Source organism: Anomaloglossus baeobatrachus, chromosome 7, assembly GCF_048569485.1.
Source record: "Anomaloglossus baeobatrachus isolate aAnoBae1 chromosome 7, aAnoBae1.hap1, whole genome shotgun sequence".
Taxonomy (NCBI): Eukaryota; Metazoa; Chordata; class Amphibia; order Anura; family Aromobatidae; genus Anomaloglossus; species Anomaloglossus baeobatrachus.
This window is the reverse complement of record NC_134359.1, coordinates 261,139,659-261,159,725: the sequence shown is the minus strand read 5'-3', so window position 1 is coordinate 261,159,725 and position 20,067 is coordinate 261,139,659. Positions and strand designations below refer to the sequence as shown.

The window sequence follows — 20,067 nt, the reverse complement described above, 5'->3', positions numbered from 1 at the left end:
GGGGTGTGCGCGCGCGGCGCGCAGCAGAGGGGGGCAACAGGGGGTGTGCGCGCGCAGCAGAGGGGGGCAACAGGGGGTGTGCGCGCGCAGCAGAGGGGGGCAACAGGGGGTGTGCGCGCGCAGCAGAGGGGGGCAACAGGGGGTGTGCGCGCGCAGCAGAGGGGGGCAACAGGGGGTGTGTGCGCAGCAGAGGGGGGCAACAGGGGGTGTGTGCGCAGCAGAGGGGGGCAACAGGGGGTGTATGTGCAGCAGCAGAGTGTGTAGCAGGGTGTGTGTGTGTGTGTGTGTAGCAGTGTGAATGTGTAGCAGTGTGAATGTGTAGCAGCGTGGACAGCAGTGTGCACCAGGGTGTATGTGCAGCAGCAGAGTGTGTAGCAGTGGGGTGTGTGTGCAGCAGTGTGAATGTATAATAGGAGGACAAAGGAGATTGGGCAACAACGTGCACATAAAAAGTTCAATTTTATTAGATAAAATCATGTGAAAAACGACTAGTACAAAAGACATATAGTGAGACAAGTCATACCAGGATGAGGAACAATAGGAAAAGGTGGTAAAAATTAGGTGGGTAAGTCAATGCCACACAGCCTGCCCATATACTATACAGGAGTAAGAATGTAGAAGGGCGTCACATTCCACGGATATCTGGCGTGGTGATATAGCAATAGAGTGACAGCCTAATGGAGAAAAACTGTAGCAGGCATAAAGTGGCGTGCTAAATATTTAGAGTCTTAAGTATAAAAGACTAATATAAAATTATATTGTCTCCATGTAGGCACATCATAACAACAATGGCACCACGTCACAGGGGCACTCAGGCAAGGACAAAAAGGGAAATACTATCCCAGCATAAGTATGCACTGATGGATATGTCCCAGCATGAGTGGCCCGGCTGTCAGAACAACACAGGGAGCGTGAACAATACCTGAAGTGTAGCAGGGCAGGCTGTGGGGGCAGAGAGCCTCCTTGACAGCTGTTTCGCCTATGGCTTTATCGAAAGGAGGTGTAGATACTACATGTTGCACCATTTTTATTTAGGAACCAACAGGTGTGTGTGATCAAACTGACTGTGACGTGTGTACTGCGCGTGCGCCGGCGCCGGAGTACGGAGGGCAGCAGGGAACAAGGAGCCCGCTGTGTAAGGCGCACGCGCGGGACCACAGGACGCGTCGCTATGGTACCCGGGCGCGCGCACCAGCCAGGCTCGCTCCCCACCGTCGCCCGCAGTCAGCGCGCCGAGGGACGCGCAACACCACAGCCAGGTGATCACAGAAGACGTACACTGGCGGTCGGACACTGTGTAAGTATACAATACATTAGATGAAACCAGAATTGCATATATTAAGACCACCAGTGACGCAATAAAATCAATATCAAATAGCAAGATAATCTTGTCCAAAAGGAGGAGACGTGAAAGGGACCTAAAAAGAGAAAAACAGACATAAAACAGAAAAAGTAAGTATGTTATAAGTATGATGGCGAAATTGTTATACCAGCAGTGTGAATGTGTAGCAGTGTGAATGTGTAGCAGTGTGAATGTGTAGCAGTGTGTAGCAGTGTGAATGTGTAGCAGTGTGCATGTGTAGCAGTGTGCATGTGTAGCAGTGTGCATGTGTAGCAGTGTGTAGCAGTGTGTAGCAGTGTGTAGCAGTGTGTAGCAGTGTGTAGCAGTGTGAATGTGTAGCAGTGTGTAGCAGTGTGAATGTGTAGCAGTGTGAATGTGTAGCAGTGTGTAGCAGTGTGAATGTGTAGCAGTGTGAATGTGTAGCAGTGTGAATGTGTAGCAGTGTGAATGTGTAGCAGTGTGAATGTGTAGCAGTGTGCATGTGTAGCAGTGTGAATGTGTAGCAGTGTGAATGTGTAGCAGTGTGAATGTGTAGCAGTGTGAATGTGTAGCAGTGTGTAGCAGTGTGAATGTGTAGCAGTGTGAATGTGTAGCAGTGTGAATGTGTAGCAGTGTGCATGTGTAGCAGTGTGAATGTGTAGCAGTGTGAATGTGTAGCAGTGTGAATGTGTAGCAGTGTGTAGCAGTGTGAATGTGTAGCAGTGTGTAGCAGTGTGAATGTGTAGCAGTGTGTAGCAGTGTGAATGTGTAGCAGTGTGAATGTGTAGCAGTGTGTAGCAGTGTGAATGTGTAGCAGTGTGCATGTGTAGCAGTGTGAATGTGTAGCAGTGTGAATGTGTAGCAGTGTGAATGTGTAGCAGTGTGAATGTGTAGCAGTGTGAATGTGTAGCAGTGTGAATGTGTAGCAGCGTGGACAGCAGTGTGTAGCAGTGTGCACCAGGGTGTATGTGCAGCAGCAGAGTGTGTAGCAGTGGGGTGTGTGTGTGTGTGTGCAGCAGTGTGTAGCAGTGTGCACCAGGGTGTATGTGCAGCAGCAGAGTGTGTAGCAGTGGGGTGTGTGTGTGTGCAGCAGTGTGAATGTGTAGCAGTGTGCACCAGGGTGTATGTGCAGCAGCAGAGTGTGTAGCAGTGGGGTGTGTGTGTGTGCAGCAGTGTGAATGTGTAGCAGTGTGCACCAGGGTGTATGTGCAGCAGCAGTGTGTAGCAGTGGGGTGTGTGTGTGTGTGTGTGTGTGTGCAGCAGTGTGAATGTGTAGCAGTGTGTAGCAGTGTGCACCAGGGTGTATGTGCAGCAGCAGAGTGTGTAGCAGCGGGGTATGTGCAGCAGTGCCGGGCACCAGGATGAGCAGCCGGCCGCCGCCATGCCCGCCCTGCCTCGGTCGCAGGGGCCGGTGTGAGGCAGGGGCCGGTGTGAGGCAGGGGCCGGTGTGAGGCAGGGGCCGGTGTGAGGCAGGGGCCGGTGTGAGGCAGGGGCCGGTGTGAGGCAGGGGCCGGTGTGAGGCAGGGGCCGGTGTGAGGCAGGGGCCGGTGTGAGGCAGGGGCCGGTGTGAGGCAGGGGCCGGTGTGAGGCAGGGGCCGGTGTGAGGCAGGGGCCGGTGTGAGGCAGGGGCCGGTGTGAGGCAGGGGCCGGTGTGAGGCAGGGGCCGGTGTGAGGCAGGGGCCGGTGTGAGGGAGGCGCACAGTCGCGCACGCTCCGGCCCCGCTCACCTCGCTGCAAAATGGAGGAAACAAACAAGGAAACGAAGTCTCTTTTCTGTGAATGAGGAGGAGGAGGAGGCGGAGAAGGGCGTGTCCAGCGGGAGTAACAAGCATCCACGGCAGCCAATCATAGTCTAGCACGGATCAGCTTCAACCAATCCGCAACGGCGTCTTTCCAATAATCCCCTCCCTTCACCACCACGAACATTGTTGTGGAGTGACGTCAGCGCCAGACGATGCGGGCGGCCATTACTGTTGGCCGCTGTGTGATTCCTGGAGCCATCTGAGGAGAGGGGGAGAAGGCCATGGCCAGGACCACTAGCCAAGTGGTGAGACGTGCGCCGTGTTTTCGGGGGGCTGGGGTGGGTGGGGGAGGCTGTGGTGAGGGGCTGCGGACGCAGGGAGGTGTGTGCGGCGGCTGCAGGCCTCCCCTCCATAGATATAAGGATGGGCATGTAGCCCTGTGCCCAGAGCCTCGCAGGTGCCCTCACCCGGGGAGTGGGCAGGGGCCGCGTCTGCTCATATGTCTGCCCCTGTATATATCCCCCCCTTATTTCTATAGCTGTCTGTGTAACCTCTGTGCTGTGTTATATACTGGCCTTCCCCCCTATGGAAAATGTTACTAATCACCCCAAAATCTCTCTTTATGACCCCCATCTCTGCGCCCAGTCGCTGTTTACGGCCTTCTCGGTGGTCACATGACTAACTACTGGCATGGCGGCACTACTGGCATGGCGGCCCCCATGGCTGAGCGGTTCTGCCAGGCGTGCGTCATGTGACCAGGAAGGGCGCTGATTGGCTGAAGTGGTCACATGATGGGCCCCATGTAAATGTCAGATTAGGAGAACCCCTTTAATTTCTGGCAGGGTATGAAGCGGTGAGGAGGAATCTGCAGCATGTAAAGGGGTTTGCCCATTGTAGTAAGTGATGACGTGTTTCGCCACCTAATGTCGATCGGGGTCCATAGAAAAAGAAGTTCCTAGCAGTGCGGATCCATTCAAGTATCTAAGGCCGGCTGCAGTTCCCTGCACAACCAGGAGAGGCACTGTACAGGTGATGTAGGGCTATGGCGCCTTTATTTTCTGGAGGTCAGAAGAGGGGTTGTCTACTAGATATCCCCTTTAAAAATGGCCTGAAAAATATCAGTACTCACCTCGGACCAGCGCTGTTTCCTGACGGTCTCACTGTCACGTGACCACTGCAGGCTTCACAGTTTTGTCAGAATGGAAAAACATGGTTTCTTCTACTCAGACAAAAATGTGACTGCTGCAGACGATCATCAGCTGCAGCGTTGACGTGACATTTTCTGTATGGCAGGGAATATGGGGCTGAGAGCGCTGCTCCGGAGGCGAGTATAGATGTTTTTTTTTCTGTTTCAGCTCATCCTACACCCTGGTTTGTCAATGTAGGGCTGCCCAGGAATAATGACCCTTCTAAGCGATGGCAAATCCTAACAACTTTCTGATACTTTCTTATTCAGGGCATTCCTATTTTTAAGATCTCTGATTGCTGTCAGTGTATGGAAGTGATCATAGATTACACCCGGATTCTGGAAGCTTTCTCACCCCTGCACTTTTGCTTCAGTTCCCTCCAGTCCTGACAATCCTCTGTGAGCTCAGTGCACCTGATCACTTTATCTCACAGAGAATGGCTTACATTCTATACAAGGCCGAGTTCACACATACTGTAATAATCTGTTAGTACGGATCCTGCAGAGATCCATTGGCAAAATGATTTCTGCCGGATCTGTTTTGCTAACAATGGCACCTATGTAGAACAGATCCGTTGGCGTATTGCTGTTTATCTTCCATTTGTAACGGATCCCGTAAGAAAAACGAGGATCCGTTACAAATGGAAGAATAACGGATGACTAATTAGCAATCCGTTAACAGATCCGGTCTCCAATGTTAAAAAAAAAAAAAAAAAAAAAGCAGAGGTCCAGCAGATGTCAGTTAAAAAAAATTTGCTTTTTGCAGAGCGTTTTTCACAGCGGATCTCTGCAGGATCCATTCTGTCGGATGATTACTGGACATGTGAACTCGGCCTAACACTGTGAGGAGTGTTAAAGGGATTTTTCCCCAAATCACAAGTTATACCCCATCGTGATAATGGTACTACGCATCCGCCACCTACGCTCCATTCGTTGGCTATGGAACTGCCGGAAATGGTGGTGTCCAATATGTTCCTGCCAGAGCGTGCTGATCTGCGCTCTGGCCACGGAGCGGAGCATGCTGACCTGCGCTCTGGCCACGGCGCGGAGCATGCTGACCTGCGCTCTGGCCACGGCGCGGAGCGTGCTGACCTGCGCTCCGGCCGAGGCGCGGAGCGTGCTGACCTGCGCTCCGGCCGAGGCGCGGAGCTTGCTGACCTGCGCTCCGGCCGAGGCGCGGAGCGTGCTGACCTGCGCTCCGGCCGAGGCGCGGAGCGTGCTGACCTGCGCTCCGGCCGAGGCGCGGAGCGTGCTGACCTGCGCTCCGGCCGAGGCGCGGAGCGTGCTGACCTGCGCTGCGGTCACGGCGCGGAGCGTGCTGACCTGCGCTGCGGTCACGGCGCGGAGCGTGCTGACCTGCGCTGCGGTCACGGCGCGGAGCGTGCTGACCTGCGCTGCGGTCACGGCGTGGAGCGTGCTGACCTGCGCTGCGGTCACGGCGCGGAGCGTGCTGACCTGCGCTCCGGCCGAGGCGCGGAGCGTGCTGACCTGCGCTCCGGCTAAGGCAGGGACTGCTCACTTGCGCTGCAGCCAAGGCAGCGCCTGGCGCTCCGCATTTGAGTGTCAGCAAGTTAACCCCTGTCCTATAGATGGAAGGAGTTTGATTTTTAGGAAAAGCCCTTTAAGCTGGCTGCACTTGACCAACCATACAGAGTTGACAGCAGCATACACGTCATGCGCGGTGACGGGCGGTCACTCTCCTCACTGACTGCCCCGACTCTCATGTGTTTTACTCTCCAGTTCGTAAACAACGGCCAAGTTCCCTTTTTGGGGAGTAAAAAAAATGGGAAGCGAATCATCAGGGTAAACAAGCCGCTTTACTGAATGGTGCGGCGCGCACTGCTGTGGTTTCTACAAGTCATTCACAACTGCAGTGTCATTCAGGGCAAAGGCATTAATTGGAGGCAATCTGCTAATCTGCTCTGTTACTGGCATCTGCCAGGCTCCCTCCTAGTTTCTCTCCCACATTTATGGAAGGCGTTGTATTGGGTAATTACGGGACATGTAACTACTTGTGGATGTGCCTGGAATGTGGATGTGACATTTGTTTGACTTTGCCAGATAAGTTTTTTTTTTCTTAATTGTTTCTTTGTTTTAAAATGTTTTATTTTTTTTTTATTTTTTTATTTATTTTTTTATAATATTTTTTTGGCTTTGGTCGGGCTGTACTATTGAGGAATACATTATACAGTGGAACATTGGTTAACGAGAACAATCCGTTCTGGGACTGTGCTTGTTAATCAAGTTACTCGTTCAGCAAAGCAAGATTTCCCATAGGAAATCATTGCAATGCAGACAATTCCTTCCACAACTTGTTTAATGTCCCATCCTGGTCCCCTATTGTGCCATTCCACACATGCATGCATGCATGCGCACACACACACACACACACACACACACACACACACACACACACACACACACACACACACACACACACACACACACACACACACACACACACACACACATATATATATATATATACATACATACATACATACATTATGCTCACCTTACCTTCCGTTCCATCGCCGGCCTCCTGGATCTTGTAGCTCGCCGGTACGGGCTGTGTATCGGGTAACCAAGGCGACTGATGCGGGACCTTCAGCTCCCGACGCGCTGACGTCAAAGGCAAGAGCCACTTGCCTCTGATTGGCCAGCGCGTTGACTTTGAGTAGCACCTGACAGGGGACGTTCCTCCCTCGTTGCCGATGGTTACCGGATACACATCCTGGAGCGGCGAACTACAAGAACCATGAGGCCAGCGATGGAACGCAAGGTAAGGTGAGCATAATGTGTACCTTCCGTTCCATCGCCGGCCTCCTGGGTCTTGTAGTCCGCAGGTACAGCATGTGTATGGGCAGGCATTGCGACGATGGAGGATATTCCGCTGTCAGCCGCTACTCAAAGGCAGCGCGCTGGCCAATCAGAGGCAAGTGGCTCCTGCCTTTGACTTCAGCGCGCTGGGAGCTGAAGGACTCGCATCGGTTGCCTTGGTTACCCGATACACAGCCTGTGCCGGCGAGGGAACGGAAGGTAAGGTGAGCATAATATGTGTTTGTGCGTGCTTGTGTGTGTTTGTGCATGCTTGTGTGTGTTTGTGCGTGCTTGTGTGTGTTTGTGTGGACTGCAAGTGCGGGTCAGAGCGCGGTGGATGTATGGGACCGGAAGTGTGTGCGGTGAGTATTTTGCTCGTACAGCAAAGCTTGCTCATAAATCGAGTTACAAATTTACAGCAAGCTTTGCTCGTTAGGTGAAATACTCGCTAACTGGGTTACTCGTTAAGCAAGGTTCCACTGTATAGTGGCGGCAAGCACTTAAAGGGGTTGTCTCATCTTTTGCAGCAGGAGTGCATAAATATATTTTATGTTCTATCCAAATATTTTGATTATTGGATCATAAAAGTTATTAAATGTCTGATGTTCACATACACATGTTCATGTACTACAATACATTTTTCACCTAACTATAAGCAACATATGTAGGAGTCGGAGTCGGTGCAAGAGAAATTGAGAAGTCGCAGTTGAAGGTTTGGTTTCCCGACTCCACAGCCCTGGCGGGAGCAGTGTGACAGCCGTACTGCGCCGGTGATCCATGAGTATGAAGGCGAGAGAGAGAGGGAGACCTGCCTTTTTGTTAAACAGATCCAAAATTTAGTGCAAGCGCACAGCTAAACATTTTGGTTGCGGTTTGACACGCCTCATTCATTTCAATGGGTGGAAAATGCAACCAAAATGCAATGAAGAAGTGACATGCTGCTTTTCTTTATGCAACGATTTTGACAGATATTGTAAACAAAACACTGCCTAAAAAAAAGCAACGTGTGCATGGAAATTTCTGATTTATCATATACTTTGCTGAGAAAGCAAAACACATGCATTTTGTCAATGACACAGTGCAGTTTAAAACGCGAGAAAAAAAATGCAACGTGTGCACATGGCCTAATACAGCATTTCCCCTAACATTCTCTTCTATACATAGACCAATGCTAAATCGGGCTTTACACCCAGCGATAGCGCTAGCGAGCGTACCCGCCCCTGTCGTTTGTGTGTCACGGGCAAATCGCTGCCCGTGGCGCACAACATAGCTAGGATCCGTCACACGGACTTACCTGCCTAGCGATGTCGCTGTGGCTGGCGAACCGCCTCCTTTCTAAGGGGGCGGTTCGCGCGGCGTCACAGCGACGTCACTAAGCGGCCGCCCAATAGAAGTGGAGGGGCAGAGATGAGCGGGACGTAACATCCCGCCCACCTCCTTCCTTCCTCATTGCTGGCGACCGCAGGTAAGGTGAGGTTCGTCGTTCCTGCGGTGTCACACATAGCGATCTGTGCTGCCGCAGGAACAACGAACAACCTGCAACAGCAACGATAATCGGGATAGGAATGACCGATCAACGATTAGGTAAGTATTTTTGATCGTTAACGGTCGTTCCTGCGTTTCACACGCAATAACGTCGCTAACGAGGCCGGTATATGCGTCACGAATTCAGTGACCCCCTCAACCACATGTTGTTGCGTGTAAAGCCCGCTTTAGGCCGAGATTGCACGTCTGTGATATACCTTCTATGCTTGGATCATAGTACTCGGCCCGACCAGCAGATATTCTGAGAAGTGCCAAGTTGGGCCGGGTGCCGTGATCCGAGCACAGACCGCATATCACAGACATTTTAATCCTTTCGGGCTTAGAAAGCGGTAATAGAAATGACGTGACCGCTTTTTAGGCGGCGTCCACTTGTGCACATACCCTAATGAGAAGGCGCCTGAGGGCTTGATGGTCAATGCAGGTGACCGTCTCTTGTCTAATCGTATATTACATCTATAGATTTCTGCTGGACCCGTTGAAATGTCTTTGGCTCACCGAATATTTTGTAAACCATTTTAACTCATTCCGCCTCCTACTTAAAGGACCTAAAATTAGCTCTGATGAAATGAATGTTTACGCTGTGCGTCTGACGCACAAGGGCATTACGTGATCTGATTGTATTACCAAAAGTGACATTTGCCTTAAAGCGATAGCCTGAGATGAGATACAACAATAAACACAGCCGATGGCCAGTGGTAATGGTGACTTTACACCAGCCGAGTCTAGCTTTTTAGACCGACCCACCACACTTTAATGTTCACAGAACAATCATTAAAGGGATTATCTGGTGTTGAGATACTAGTCTACAGTCACTCTAAGGATTCTCCGGTGCCAGAGCGGGCGGTCATGTGACTGGGCTATACGGTTGGCATACGTCCGGCCACCTTCTAACTAGACTTATCTGGCCTCACTCAGTACACTTGCATTGAGCAGGGCCGGGCACGTCTAGTTGGCACATGATCTCAAGTATGCAAGTACCAAACTGTTAAGTATTATGGGGCAGAGGGAGTCACTTTGGACTTTGTCTAGCCTCTGCTCCGGTAATGTCCATTTTTTTTGAAGGCCACTAAAGCTTGATAGGATTTAAAGGGAACCTGTCATGTCCAATATGCAGCCAGAACCACGTGCAGTTCTGGGTGTATATTGCTAATCCCTGCCTAACTGTCCCTGTATACACTAGCATGGATAAAGAGATCTTTATTTAGAAATACTTATTTTTTGTATGCTAATGAGCGAGGGGACTAGTCCCCTGGGTGTTACTTCCCCTTGCCAGTCGACTCCATTAGCATGTGGGCTTGCTTATGAATACGTAACATCACAGGATGATTTCACTCACCTCTCCGCCGCCATCGCGTCCGACGGGATATTTCGGCTGGGTGCGCATGACCCCGGAGTTTGTCATGCGCACTACTTCAGTTTGAAGCTGGGACACGCACACCCGGCTTCATAATACGCATGACCCAAACTCCGGGATCATGCGCACTGAGGCGAAATCCCCTGTTGGACGCGATGGCGGCGGAGAGGCGAGTGAGATCATCCTCTGACACCGCGCATTCATTAGCATGTTAGCACACCCACAGGGGTGTACTAACATGCTAATGGGGCCGACTAGCCAGGGAACTTACGCCCAGGGGACTAGTCCCTGCGCTCATTAGCATACCGTAAAAGATCTTTAGAAATACTTTTTCTAAAGATCTCTTTATCTATGCTAGTGTATAGAGGGACAGTTAGGCAGGGATTATCAATATACACCCAGAACTGCTCGTGGCTCTGGCTGCATACTGGACCTGACAGGTTCCCTTTAATATAGATTTAAACTACAGTTTGGAAAGAAACTGAGCAATCATGCCCCTCTCCGCAATATAACGTGGGAAGAAGGGGACCCAACTAAGGCTAGTTTCACACTTGCGTTGAACGGCATCCGTTGCATTGTATTGTGTGACGGATGCAACGGATCGTACAAAACAGAAAGCTTTTTTTTTTTTTCTTCTTTACAGTTTTACCGGCAGCAGACTATTGTGAATGATAAGCTGATCACCCAGCGGCCGGGTGCTCAGCGGAGAGCTCTCACATGCCGGCTGCCGGGCGCTCAGCGGAGAGCTCTCACATGCCGGCTGCCGGGCGCTCAGCGGAGAGCTCTCACATGCCGGCTGCCGGGCGCTCAGCGGAGAGCTCTCACATGCCGGCTGCCGGGCGCTCAGCGGAGAGCTCTCACATGCCGGCTGCCGGGCGCTCAGCGGAGAGCTCTCACATGCCGGCTGCCGGGCGCTCAGCGGAGAGCTCTCACATGCCGGCTGCCGGGCGCTCAGCGGAGAGCTCTCACATGCCGGCGGCCGGGCGCTCAACTGAGCGCTCTCACATGCCGGCGGCCGGGCGCTCAGCTGATCGCTCTCACATGCCGGCGGCCGGGCGCTCAACTGAGCGCTCTCACATGCCGGCGGCCGGGTGCTCAGCTGAACGTTCGGCCACCGAGAAACAAAATAAAGTTTCTGTGATTTAAAAAAAAAAAAAAGGTTCCCGCCGCTCAAAAAAACGTTACATGCTGCGTTCCTTCTGCCCGACACAGCGTCAAAATAACAACGCTGCGTCGTCCATAGGATGCAATGCTGACACTTGCGTTACAGTGCGTCGTCCATACAAGTCTATGGAGAATAGCGCAGTGCGTTAACGGACTGCGCTATTTTCCATAGTGACGGACTGCGCTGAACGCAAGTGTGAAAGTAGCCTTACTGACAGGTTGGAGTCCAAGAACGGCACCACTGAGCTTTTTATGGCCGTCTTTCTGAGTACCATAAATTTCTGATATGGAAATACCGCTTTATTATAATACTTATGGCTTGAAATAGAATAGAATAGAAAACCAAAAAAAATGCAAGTGAAAGAGTTTTGAACAAACGATAAGTTTTATTAATTAAAATAGTCAAAATTCAAAAATCTATACAAGGAGACAGTGTCATAATAAACTGAACAACCCCAGACTGAAATGAGACAAAATAGTACTACTATATTTTTATATATTGTATATATTTTTGAATTTTGACTTTTATTCAATACGTTTTATCGTTTGTTCAGAACTCTTTCACTTCCACTTTTTTGGCTTAAAGGGAATCTGTCACTAGATTTGGCGACTAAGCTGCGGCCACCACCAGTGAGCCCTTATATATAGCATTGTAGAATACTGTATATAAGAGCCCAGGCCGCTGTGTATAATGTAAAAAGCACTTTTATAATACTCACCTAATGGGCGGTCCGGTCCGATGGGTGTTGCTACTCTCCGGTCCGGTGCCTCCTCTGTCGTCCTTATACCCAGCCCAGTGTGCATGACGCATCTATGTCATCCACACAGGACAGGCCAGCATTAGGTGCACTGATCTACCCTGCTGGGGGCAGATCAAAGTACTCTAATACACAGTCGCGAGGAAAGGTTAAACACCGCTCGCACCTGCGCACTACAATACTGTGATGTGCCCTCAGCAGGGCAGATCAGTGCGCCTGTGCAGGACCTCAATGCTGGCTAGTGTGAATGGCATAGGACGCATCAGGCACATGAGCCTCAGAAGGAGGACGGCAATTACCGCAGAGAGGAGGCGCCGGACCGGAGAGCAGCGACACCCATCAGACCACCCTGTCCCTTAGGTGAGTATTATAAAAGTGTTTTTTACGTTATACACAGCGACTCAGGCTCTATGGGAGGCACGGTGGCTCAGTGGTTAGCACTGCAGTCTTGCAGTGTTGGGGTCCTGGGTTCTAATACCACCAAGGACAACATCTGCAAGGAGTTCTCCGGTTTCCTCCCACACTCCAAAGACATACTGATAGGGAATTTAGATTATGAGACCCAATGGAACAGTGATGATGTCTGTAAAGCGCTGTGCAATATGTTACCGCTATATAAAAATAAAGCTTATTATTATTATTATTATTATTATTATTATAATATATGGTATTCTGGAATGCTGTATATAAATGCTCAGTGGTGGTGGCTGTAGCTTATAGTCGCCAAATCTGGTGATAGGGTACCCTTTTAGTTTAATAGTCAAAACTACTACAAAGTGTCCCCTTCTGTAGCTCCTGGGCTGCATTCTATGAAGGTGCACCTTGTTGCTGACCCTTCCCCCTTGCAGACCCCAAAAAGAACTTTATAAAATCCCATCGTGTTGTATGCTAATGAGCTGTGTTGGCCAGATGGGCGGGCTCTATTTCGGCTCCTGTCCCTTCTTGTTTGCCGTCCTCCTGTCATGATTGGCAAGGATGGCGTCGCTGTCATCATCCCATGCTGCAGTCCAGGTCTCGCGCAGTTCTTTCTGCCCCTTTCGCGGGCCGAGCATAAAACCAGTTTATCTCGCGCACGCCGGTGATGTATCTGCACAGACGCGAGATCACGCACAGCGCCGACCATGATCTCGTGCCTGCGCTGATACATCATCGGCATGCGCGAGGTTAACTTTTTATGCTCGGCCCGCGATAGGGGCAGAGAGAACTGCGCCTGCGCAAGACATGGACAGCAGCGTGGGATGATGACGGCGGCGCCATCCTTGTCAATCATGACAGGAGGATGGCAAACAAGGTGACAAGGAGGGGCAGGAGCCGAAATAGAGCCAACACAGCTCATTAGCATACAACATGGTGAGATTTTATAAAGTTCTTTTGGGGGTCTGCAACAAGGTGCACCTTCATAGAATACAGCCCAGGAACTGCAGAAGGGGACACTTTTGGTATAATAGTCAAAAAACTGGTGACAGGTTCCCTTTAAAGGGCTGTGCTCATCTGTGTTCTTCAGTAGTGCAGTTTGACCGTTTTCCGGCTTCTGCTTGTTGGGGAAGATGGAAGGTGGTGCTCACTCCGTTGTTTCAAGCAGAAGCCGCGGTGCCCGTACAGCATGGGAGTAATGCCGGGACATTGAAGCTTGGAAGCGCGCACTCCTTGCGGTGGAGAATGGCCGGTAATTTAGGCAATGATCAGGATACTACAGTCTTGAGATTAGGGGACTTTTTTTAAAAAAAAAGAGTGAATTGTGACCATTATCTTTCCAAGCGCTTTTTCAGTGTTAACCATTAATGAACCTAAGCTTTCCTGGACATCGCTGTGGTTAATGAATCGCACTTCTTGTAGCACTTGTGTCGTCCTGCGGTGAAACCCTCACCCCTGAATGACACATAATAAAGTTCCTGTTGGCCTTTGTATCTGAAATTCGATAGGTGCGTAACTAGCGTCTGGTATGCGACCTAGAATTCTTGCTCCTCTTTCCCCCTCAGGAATTTACTGAACCAATGGACGCTTCTTTCAACAGCACATGAAATGCCAAAAATAAGTCACCCAACTTTTCTACCAATTTCAACATGTCCAGGTATTTAGCCGATCGCATCCAGTGCATAGAGAATCAGAAACTGTGGTGTATTGTGTTATTGGTTACACATATCACACCTGTCCCCCCCCCCCCCCCTTCCCCCCTCCCCGCGTGTGCTATTAACTGCTGGTATCTGCTGCCTGCGGCACGTGGACGCTCACAGTTATGCAATTTGTATGTAACGCTCCAAGAATTCAGGCTTTTGTTTTTGTTTTGTTTTTGTTTTTTTATAAAAAATATAATTAAAAGCCCATTTTTAAAATTGCTTCTCGAATGTCGGCCCTGCTCAGTTCTTAAGCCTTTTGCAAAAGGTTTAGGGCGGCTAAACATGAGCAGCCGCACTATACGAGCCAGTCCGACCCAAAGTGTGCCGGTAAGGCAAGTTTCACACTTGCGTTGGGTCAAATCCGCTGGGTCCGTTGCTGAGTCGTTTTGACGCATCCGTTATTTTTGTGGTGTCAACGGATGCAACGGATCCGTTATTTCACATGAATCCGTTAGCTGATTCCTGTGAAATAACGGACCCGTTGCATCCGTTTAGCGTCCGTTAGGCGTCCGTGGAATGCATCGGCTCCGTTTTTTTTTTTTTTTTTTTTTTTTTCATTCTGGGCATGCTCAGTAGAAATTAGTGGAATCCAGCGGCGGATTCCGTTGTAAAGCACTTTGCAACGGAATCCGCTACCATAGGGAGCCATTATAAATTTTAACGGAAGCAACGGAATCCGCTACCATAGGGAGCCATTGTAAATTTTAATGGAAGCAACGGAATCCGCTACCATAGGGAGCCATTGTAAATTTTAATGGAAGCAACGGAATCCGCTGTTCGGCATCATTTAAACGCAAGCAATTAATGTTACATTCAGCGTTGCTTCCGCTCAGCGGAAGCAACGCAGCGTCGCCCAGCGGAAGCAACGCAGGTACTTTCGGCACAATCAGTCATCCATACAAGTCTATGGGAAACAGCGGAATCCGTTAACGGATTCCGCTGTTTTCCAAAAGGGCGGATTGGGACGGAAGGAAAAAACGCAAGTGTGAAAGTACCCTAACGCAGAAATATCTGTATGATATCCACTCCTCGTCTGACGCAGCGAGGCCATCCTGCGCTTCTCCAGCTCTTGCACCACTACTACTTCCAGCATGTTGGGGATTGTAGTTTTATAAGAGTTGGAAAGCAACGGGTAAGGCTAGGTGCATATTTCCGTTAAAATGTATCAGTCAGAATCCGCGGCTATGGTAAACAACGCAATCCGTTTAGCGGATTCCGACGTGTCCCATAGACTTGTATTAGTGGCGTATTGCGACTGATTACCTTGCGTTGCATCCGCTGCGCCTCGGTCAGTCGTTTTTGGACTGACCGCCGGGCGGAAACAACGCAGAATGTAACGTTTTTCGAGCCGTCAAAATTAACGCACCGCGCAGGAATCCGTTGCCATCCGTCAAGTTTGTAATGTATGTCTATGGCGCTGGATTCCGTCACGCTCTACTGAGCATGCCCAGCATGTTTGGCACACCCACTGGGCTGTCACAAACACAAACGGATCATGACTGATCCGTCAAAAAAAAACGGACGCACAGCGGATGTAACGGACGCGAAGGATCAGTTTTTTCACAGGATTCCTGTGAAAGACACATCCATTGTGTCAGTTGACATCTTAAAAAAGATGGGTCCGTTGCTGACGGATTTAAAACAACGGAAATGTGAACCTAGCCTTAGACATCGCTGATCATATATAGTGGAAAATGTCCCTCAGCTCGTAGAGCTCAACTTTAGGCTTTTGAAAAATACGCGTAAGCTATTGTATACAAACAATTGTTACAAAAGGCTAACTATGCAGTCACAGGGGGTCACTATGGCTCTGTGCTACGTACATATATGCCCCTTATAGAAGGCTATACCTTATGTGAGGCTTAAATAGGACCAACCACAAGGATTCTCCTATATAAGCTAAAGCCAGTGCTATACTGGCACTATCATGCTGATTCTATACATACCTTTTAGTTGTGAGATCGGATGTATACTTTCTGAAATACAGGCAAGTAAAGTTTGTGCATTGCACTGTTATTTGATTGATAGAAGCAGCGGAATATCTAATAGGTGGGTCGGGTTTTGCTAGTTATTACCGCCCCTGTCTGCCTGCCTATCCTTCCTCTCCCTGTCTCTGTTGTTACAGGGGGAGGAAGGACAGGCAGGCAGACAGCGGCGGGAATTACTAGCAAAAGCCAACCCACCTATTAGATATTCTGTAGCTATAGACCGAGCAGCTCTAATCCCTACCCAACCGCAGACATTGGAGGAGGAAGGATTAGGCATGTTGAATTTGGTCATGCCCAATCCTGTTCTTGCAGTGGTGAAGAGTGTGTCCGGAGCTTGTTTCCCTGTCCCCCATTAAAAAGCATGGCTGGCGAGCACATATATGGGGGAGGTGGGAGGAATGGCTTCCCCATAGTTATCAGATGTACATAAGAGGATTTGGATGCCTTCACTTCATGAGCAATTTTATTTACTTGTATGTATTTTTGCTTAAAAATATATATTTTGTAATTGTGTTTCTTAAAAAAAAAAAAAAAGTTTGGCATCTTCAGCCGTCTCTTGCCTCTGTACTGACAAATGCAGTAACTTAGAATTGGTCAGTGAACTCCTTCTGACAGTAGAGTTTTTAACTCCTTTCTTCCTTCTGAGCTCCTCGATTTATGACCACACGAAAGTTGAGCTGAAGTTTATGCTACTGAATTAGTTTCACGGCGCTAAGGCTGAAGATATCGTGAAGGAGTGTTCCTAGAATCACTTGTTTCAGTTCAGTCTTGCTGTGTAAACAGGCTGCCAATGAACAATCAAAACGTTCGTCAGGTGAAACTATCTTTTGGCTTACATAAAAGTTAAAGGGAATCTATCAGCAAACGCATGTGTGCCCTAATTACACCTCCCTACTCATCCCTGTGTTGTAAAATTGTATAATATGAAAGTAATAAACGTTTTATTACCTTCATATTTCGTATGTAAATAGCAGGGAATGTGGTCACAGGGGCGGCGCCTTGCTCTATGGACGTCTGCATATTTCCGTGGTATCGCGCATTGCAGCAGGCTTCTCTTCCGGGTTTTCCTTGTCAGTTTCAGACGCGTACTGTGCATGCGCACTGCGCGTCTGAAACCGGCGATTGAACACCCGGAACAGAAGCCTGCTGCAATGCGCTGGATAGAATGAGCGACGGGGACGTCGCTCCATGGTATCACGCCCACAGGGGAAATATGCAGACGTCCATAGGGCAAGGCGCCGCCCCTGTGACCACATTCCCTGCTATTTGCATATGAAATATGAAGGTAATAAAACGTTTATTACTTTCATATTATACAATTATACAGCACAGGTATGGGTAGGGAGGTGTAATTAGGGCACCCATGCGTCTGCTGATAGGTCAGAACGCATATTCTAGGTGACAGGTTTCCTTTAATCATTCTTGGCAGCGCGTTGTCCTTTTACAGATTGTTCAGTGCGCCAATATTATTGGCGGCCATTTAGCGCTACTTCTCGCACTTTTATCGAATCCTTATTAGACGGAGTTCAAATATCCATGAAAGTGTCCGAGCAAGGACTGTGACATCAGGCTCTCCTGACCTGAATCCAACAATCCTGTCTACTTCAGAGCTGAAGACCCATGGCCGGGTCTGCTTCATGGACAACTGGATTCTGCCCAATAAACTCTGCTGTAACAATGAGCTCGCTGACGGCTTCTTCGCTAACTCATTCTGCAGCCAGCTATAGACGCAGAGGCAAAAAGTGACGCATTTTATATTGAAAATATGTTGCAAAAAATAGGATTTGGACAAATTATATGAACTTAAGAAGAAAAATTGAAGTTAAAGGTATTCGTAGGGGTACTTCTCTAGGATGATCATCCTGGTGTACGACTTAACGGCACGTGCCACTATTTATACCTGTCTACATTTTATATGGTGTGGTCCAGGCTTTCTGTGCCACATATGCCGGCACAACGGAGAGCGAAATGCTTGGAGAATGGAGGCCAACATATCCGCTGTGCTCACTTCCACTAGGGAAAGGTAGTGAAAAGCTGGGTGTGACTAGTCCTCGTATTCCGGCCTCCGGTGCTCACATGACGAGCGCAGTGCGTAGGCTCCAAATCGGAGGATCTGTGACTCATCTGTATTCTCTCCTGCCGCCGGGGATTTGCAGCCTCCATTAGCCGGCTATATTCCGCCTGTGTTTGTGAGGATTTGCTCAGATCTGCGCTTGGGTTTGGAGGGGTCTCGCAGCACCTTACAGAGCTGCCGCGTTTTCTGGGAGTTTTTTTTTCTTGGCAGGGTGGCATTGTTTACCTCCTATCACATATTGCATCCTGGTTGCATCATTCTCCAGTTCTCTGTAATCTTATAACTACTATTAGGCTATGTCCGCACGCTGCGTTCCTGATTTGACAAAAAAAAATGCACCCTCTGGCAGACTTTGACAACTGTAAACACTGCGTTTGATAAAGAAAATGCATCCAAAACGCAAGCGCAGCACCTTTAGAGCATGACTGCCCGCTGACGGACACAGCCGGGCGATGAGAATGAACTCTGTTGAACCGCTGATGTAAGTGCCGTGACACATTCAATAGTGCGGGGCCCGCAGCTGTGATGTTGAGGTTCACCCGAGTTCATTGTCATCACGTGGCTCTGTCTCTGTGTCCTGGACTGATTTGCGGTCACAGGTAAAGGGCTCTCCTAAGTGAGGGCACCGCTGATCACACGGCTCCCTTCCTTCACTCGGGTGGTTTGCTGTAACAGGTGGAGGACTCCAGCTGTGGCCGCGGATAACCTGAGTGATGTCACCGCTGATGGCGCGACTCACTTCACTTGCTCCGTGTGGAGCTCACAGCGAGCGGTCGTGCTCTACGACCGCTCGATGTGGGTGTCAGTTGTACTGTATACAGCAAAAGAATACACATAAGATATAACCTTTAATGAGTCTCTTTAAGAAGAGGATTCACCTTACCTCTGTAAAAACAAAATCTGTCACAGACTGCCGTGCTATATTGCCCACGTCTATTAAAGGGATCAATGCACTGTCACAGAATCTATATATATAATTGCCTTATTCTGTCTGTCTGTCTGTCTGTCTGTCTGTCTGTCTGTCTGTCTGTCTGTCTGTCATGCTCCGAAATTGTGTCCTTACGGTGACACAAAGCTGATTGGCCGCTGGGCTCGCCATGGCCCCGCCCCCCCACACGGATTGGCCTCTCGCCCCGGCTCTCTGCAGGCCCCGCCCCCCTCACGCAATGCACGCTCGCTCTGGCCTAACTGACACGGGGCTCCGATTCCCAGGTGAGTACACACACACACACATCAGATCACACTCACTCTCACACACACCTCACACATCACATCCACACATCACATCCACACATCACAACATGCTGGGATATCGCTTGCTTCTACACCGGCTGCGTCAGGATCCCGGCAGCGCCAGACATAACCTTGCGATGCTGGGATCTTAACGGAGGCCGTGAAAGCTGGTAACCATTATACACATCGGGTAACTAAGGTCCCTTAGTTACCCGATGTGTATCATAGTTACCAGTGTACACCGGCTCACACTCACTCTCATACACACCTCACACACACATCACATCGCATCCACACATCAAGGTCCTGCAGCTGCGGAACATACACACACATAACAGCACACACACATAACAGCACACACACACACACACACACAAATCAGATCACACTCACACACACCTCACACATCACATCACATCCAAATACTCACAACATCCTGGGATATCGCTTGCTTCTCGGCGGCGATATTGTGCTGTGAGCTTCCAGGACCTGACGGAGGATCACATGGCCAGAAGCATGTGATATCCCCGGATGTTGTGAGTATCAGCGCGTATGTGCAATATCGTCAGTGTCTGTGTGTGTGAGTGTATGCGATCGGGTGTGTGTGAGTGGATGCGATCGGTTGTGTGTGTGAGTGCATGCGATCGGTTGTGTGTGTGAGTGGATGCGATCGGTTGTGTGTGTGAGTGGATGCGATCGGTTGTGTGGGTGAGTGGATGCGATCGGGTGTGGGTGAGTGTCGGCAGAGGAGCACGGCGTGCTGGA

At 49.8% G+C, this 20,067-nt stretch overlaps 1 protein-coding gene across 1 annotated transcript in view; it reads left to right on the top strand.

Moving 5' to 3' along the window:
- Positions 1 to 3,264: 3,264 nt before the first annotated feature.
- PDPK1 (3-phosphoinositide dependent protein kinase 1) overlaps positions 3,265 to 20,067 on the top strand; it is a 104,533-nt gene continuing 87,730 nt past the window's right edge. The window contains exon 1 of the mRNA XM_075319194.1: positions 3,265 to 3,368. Within this exon, the coding sequence (XP_075175309.1) occupies positions 3,345 to 3,368 (24 nt within the window). The 5' untranslated portion in view covers positions 3,265 to 3,344. The remainder of the gene's footprint in view (positions 3,369 to 20,067) is intronic.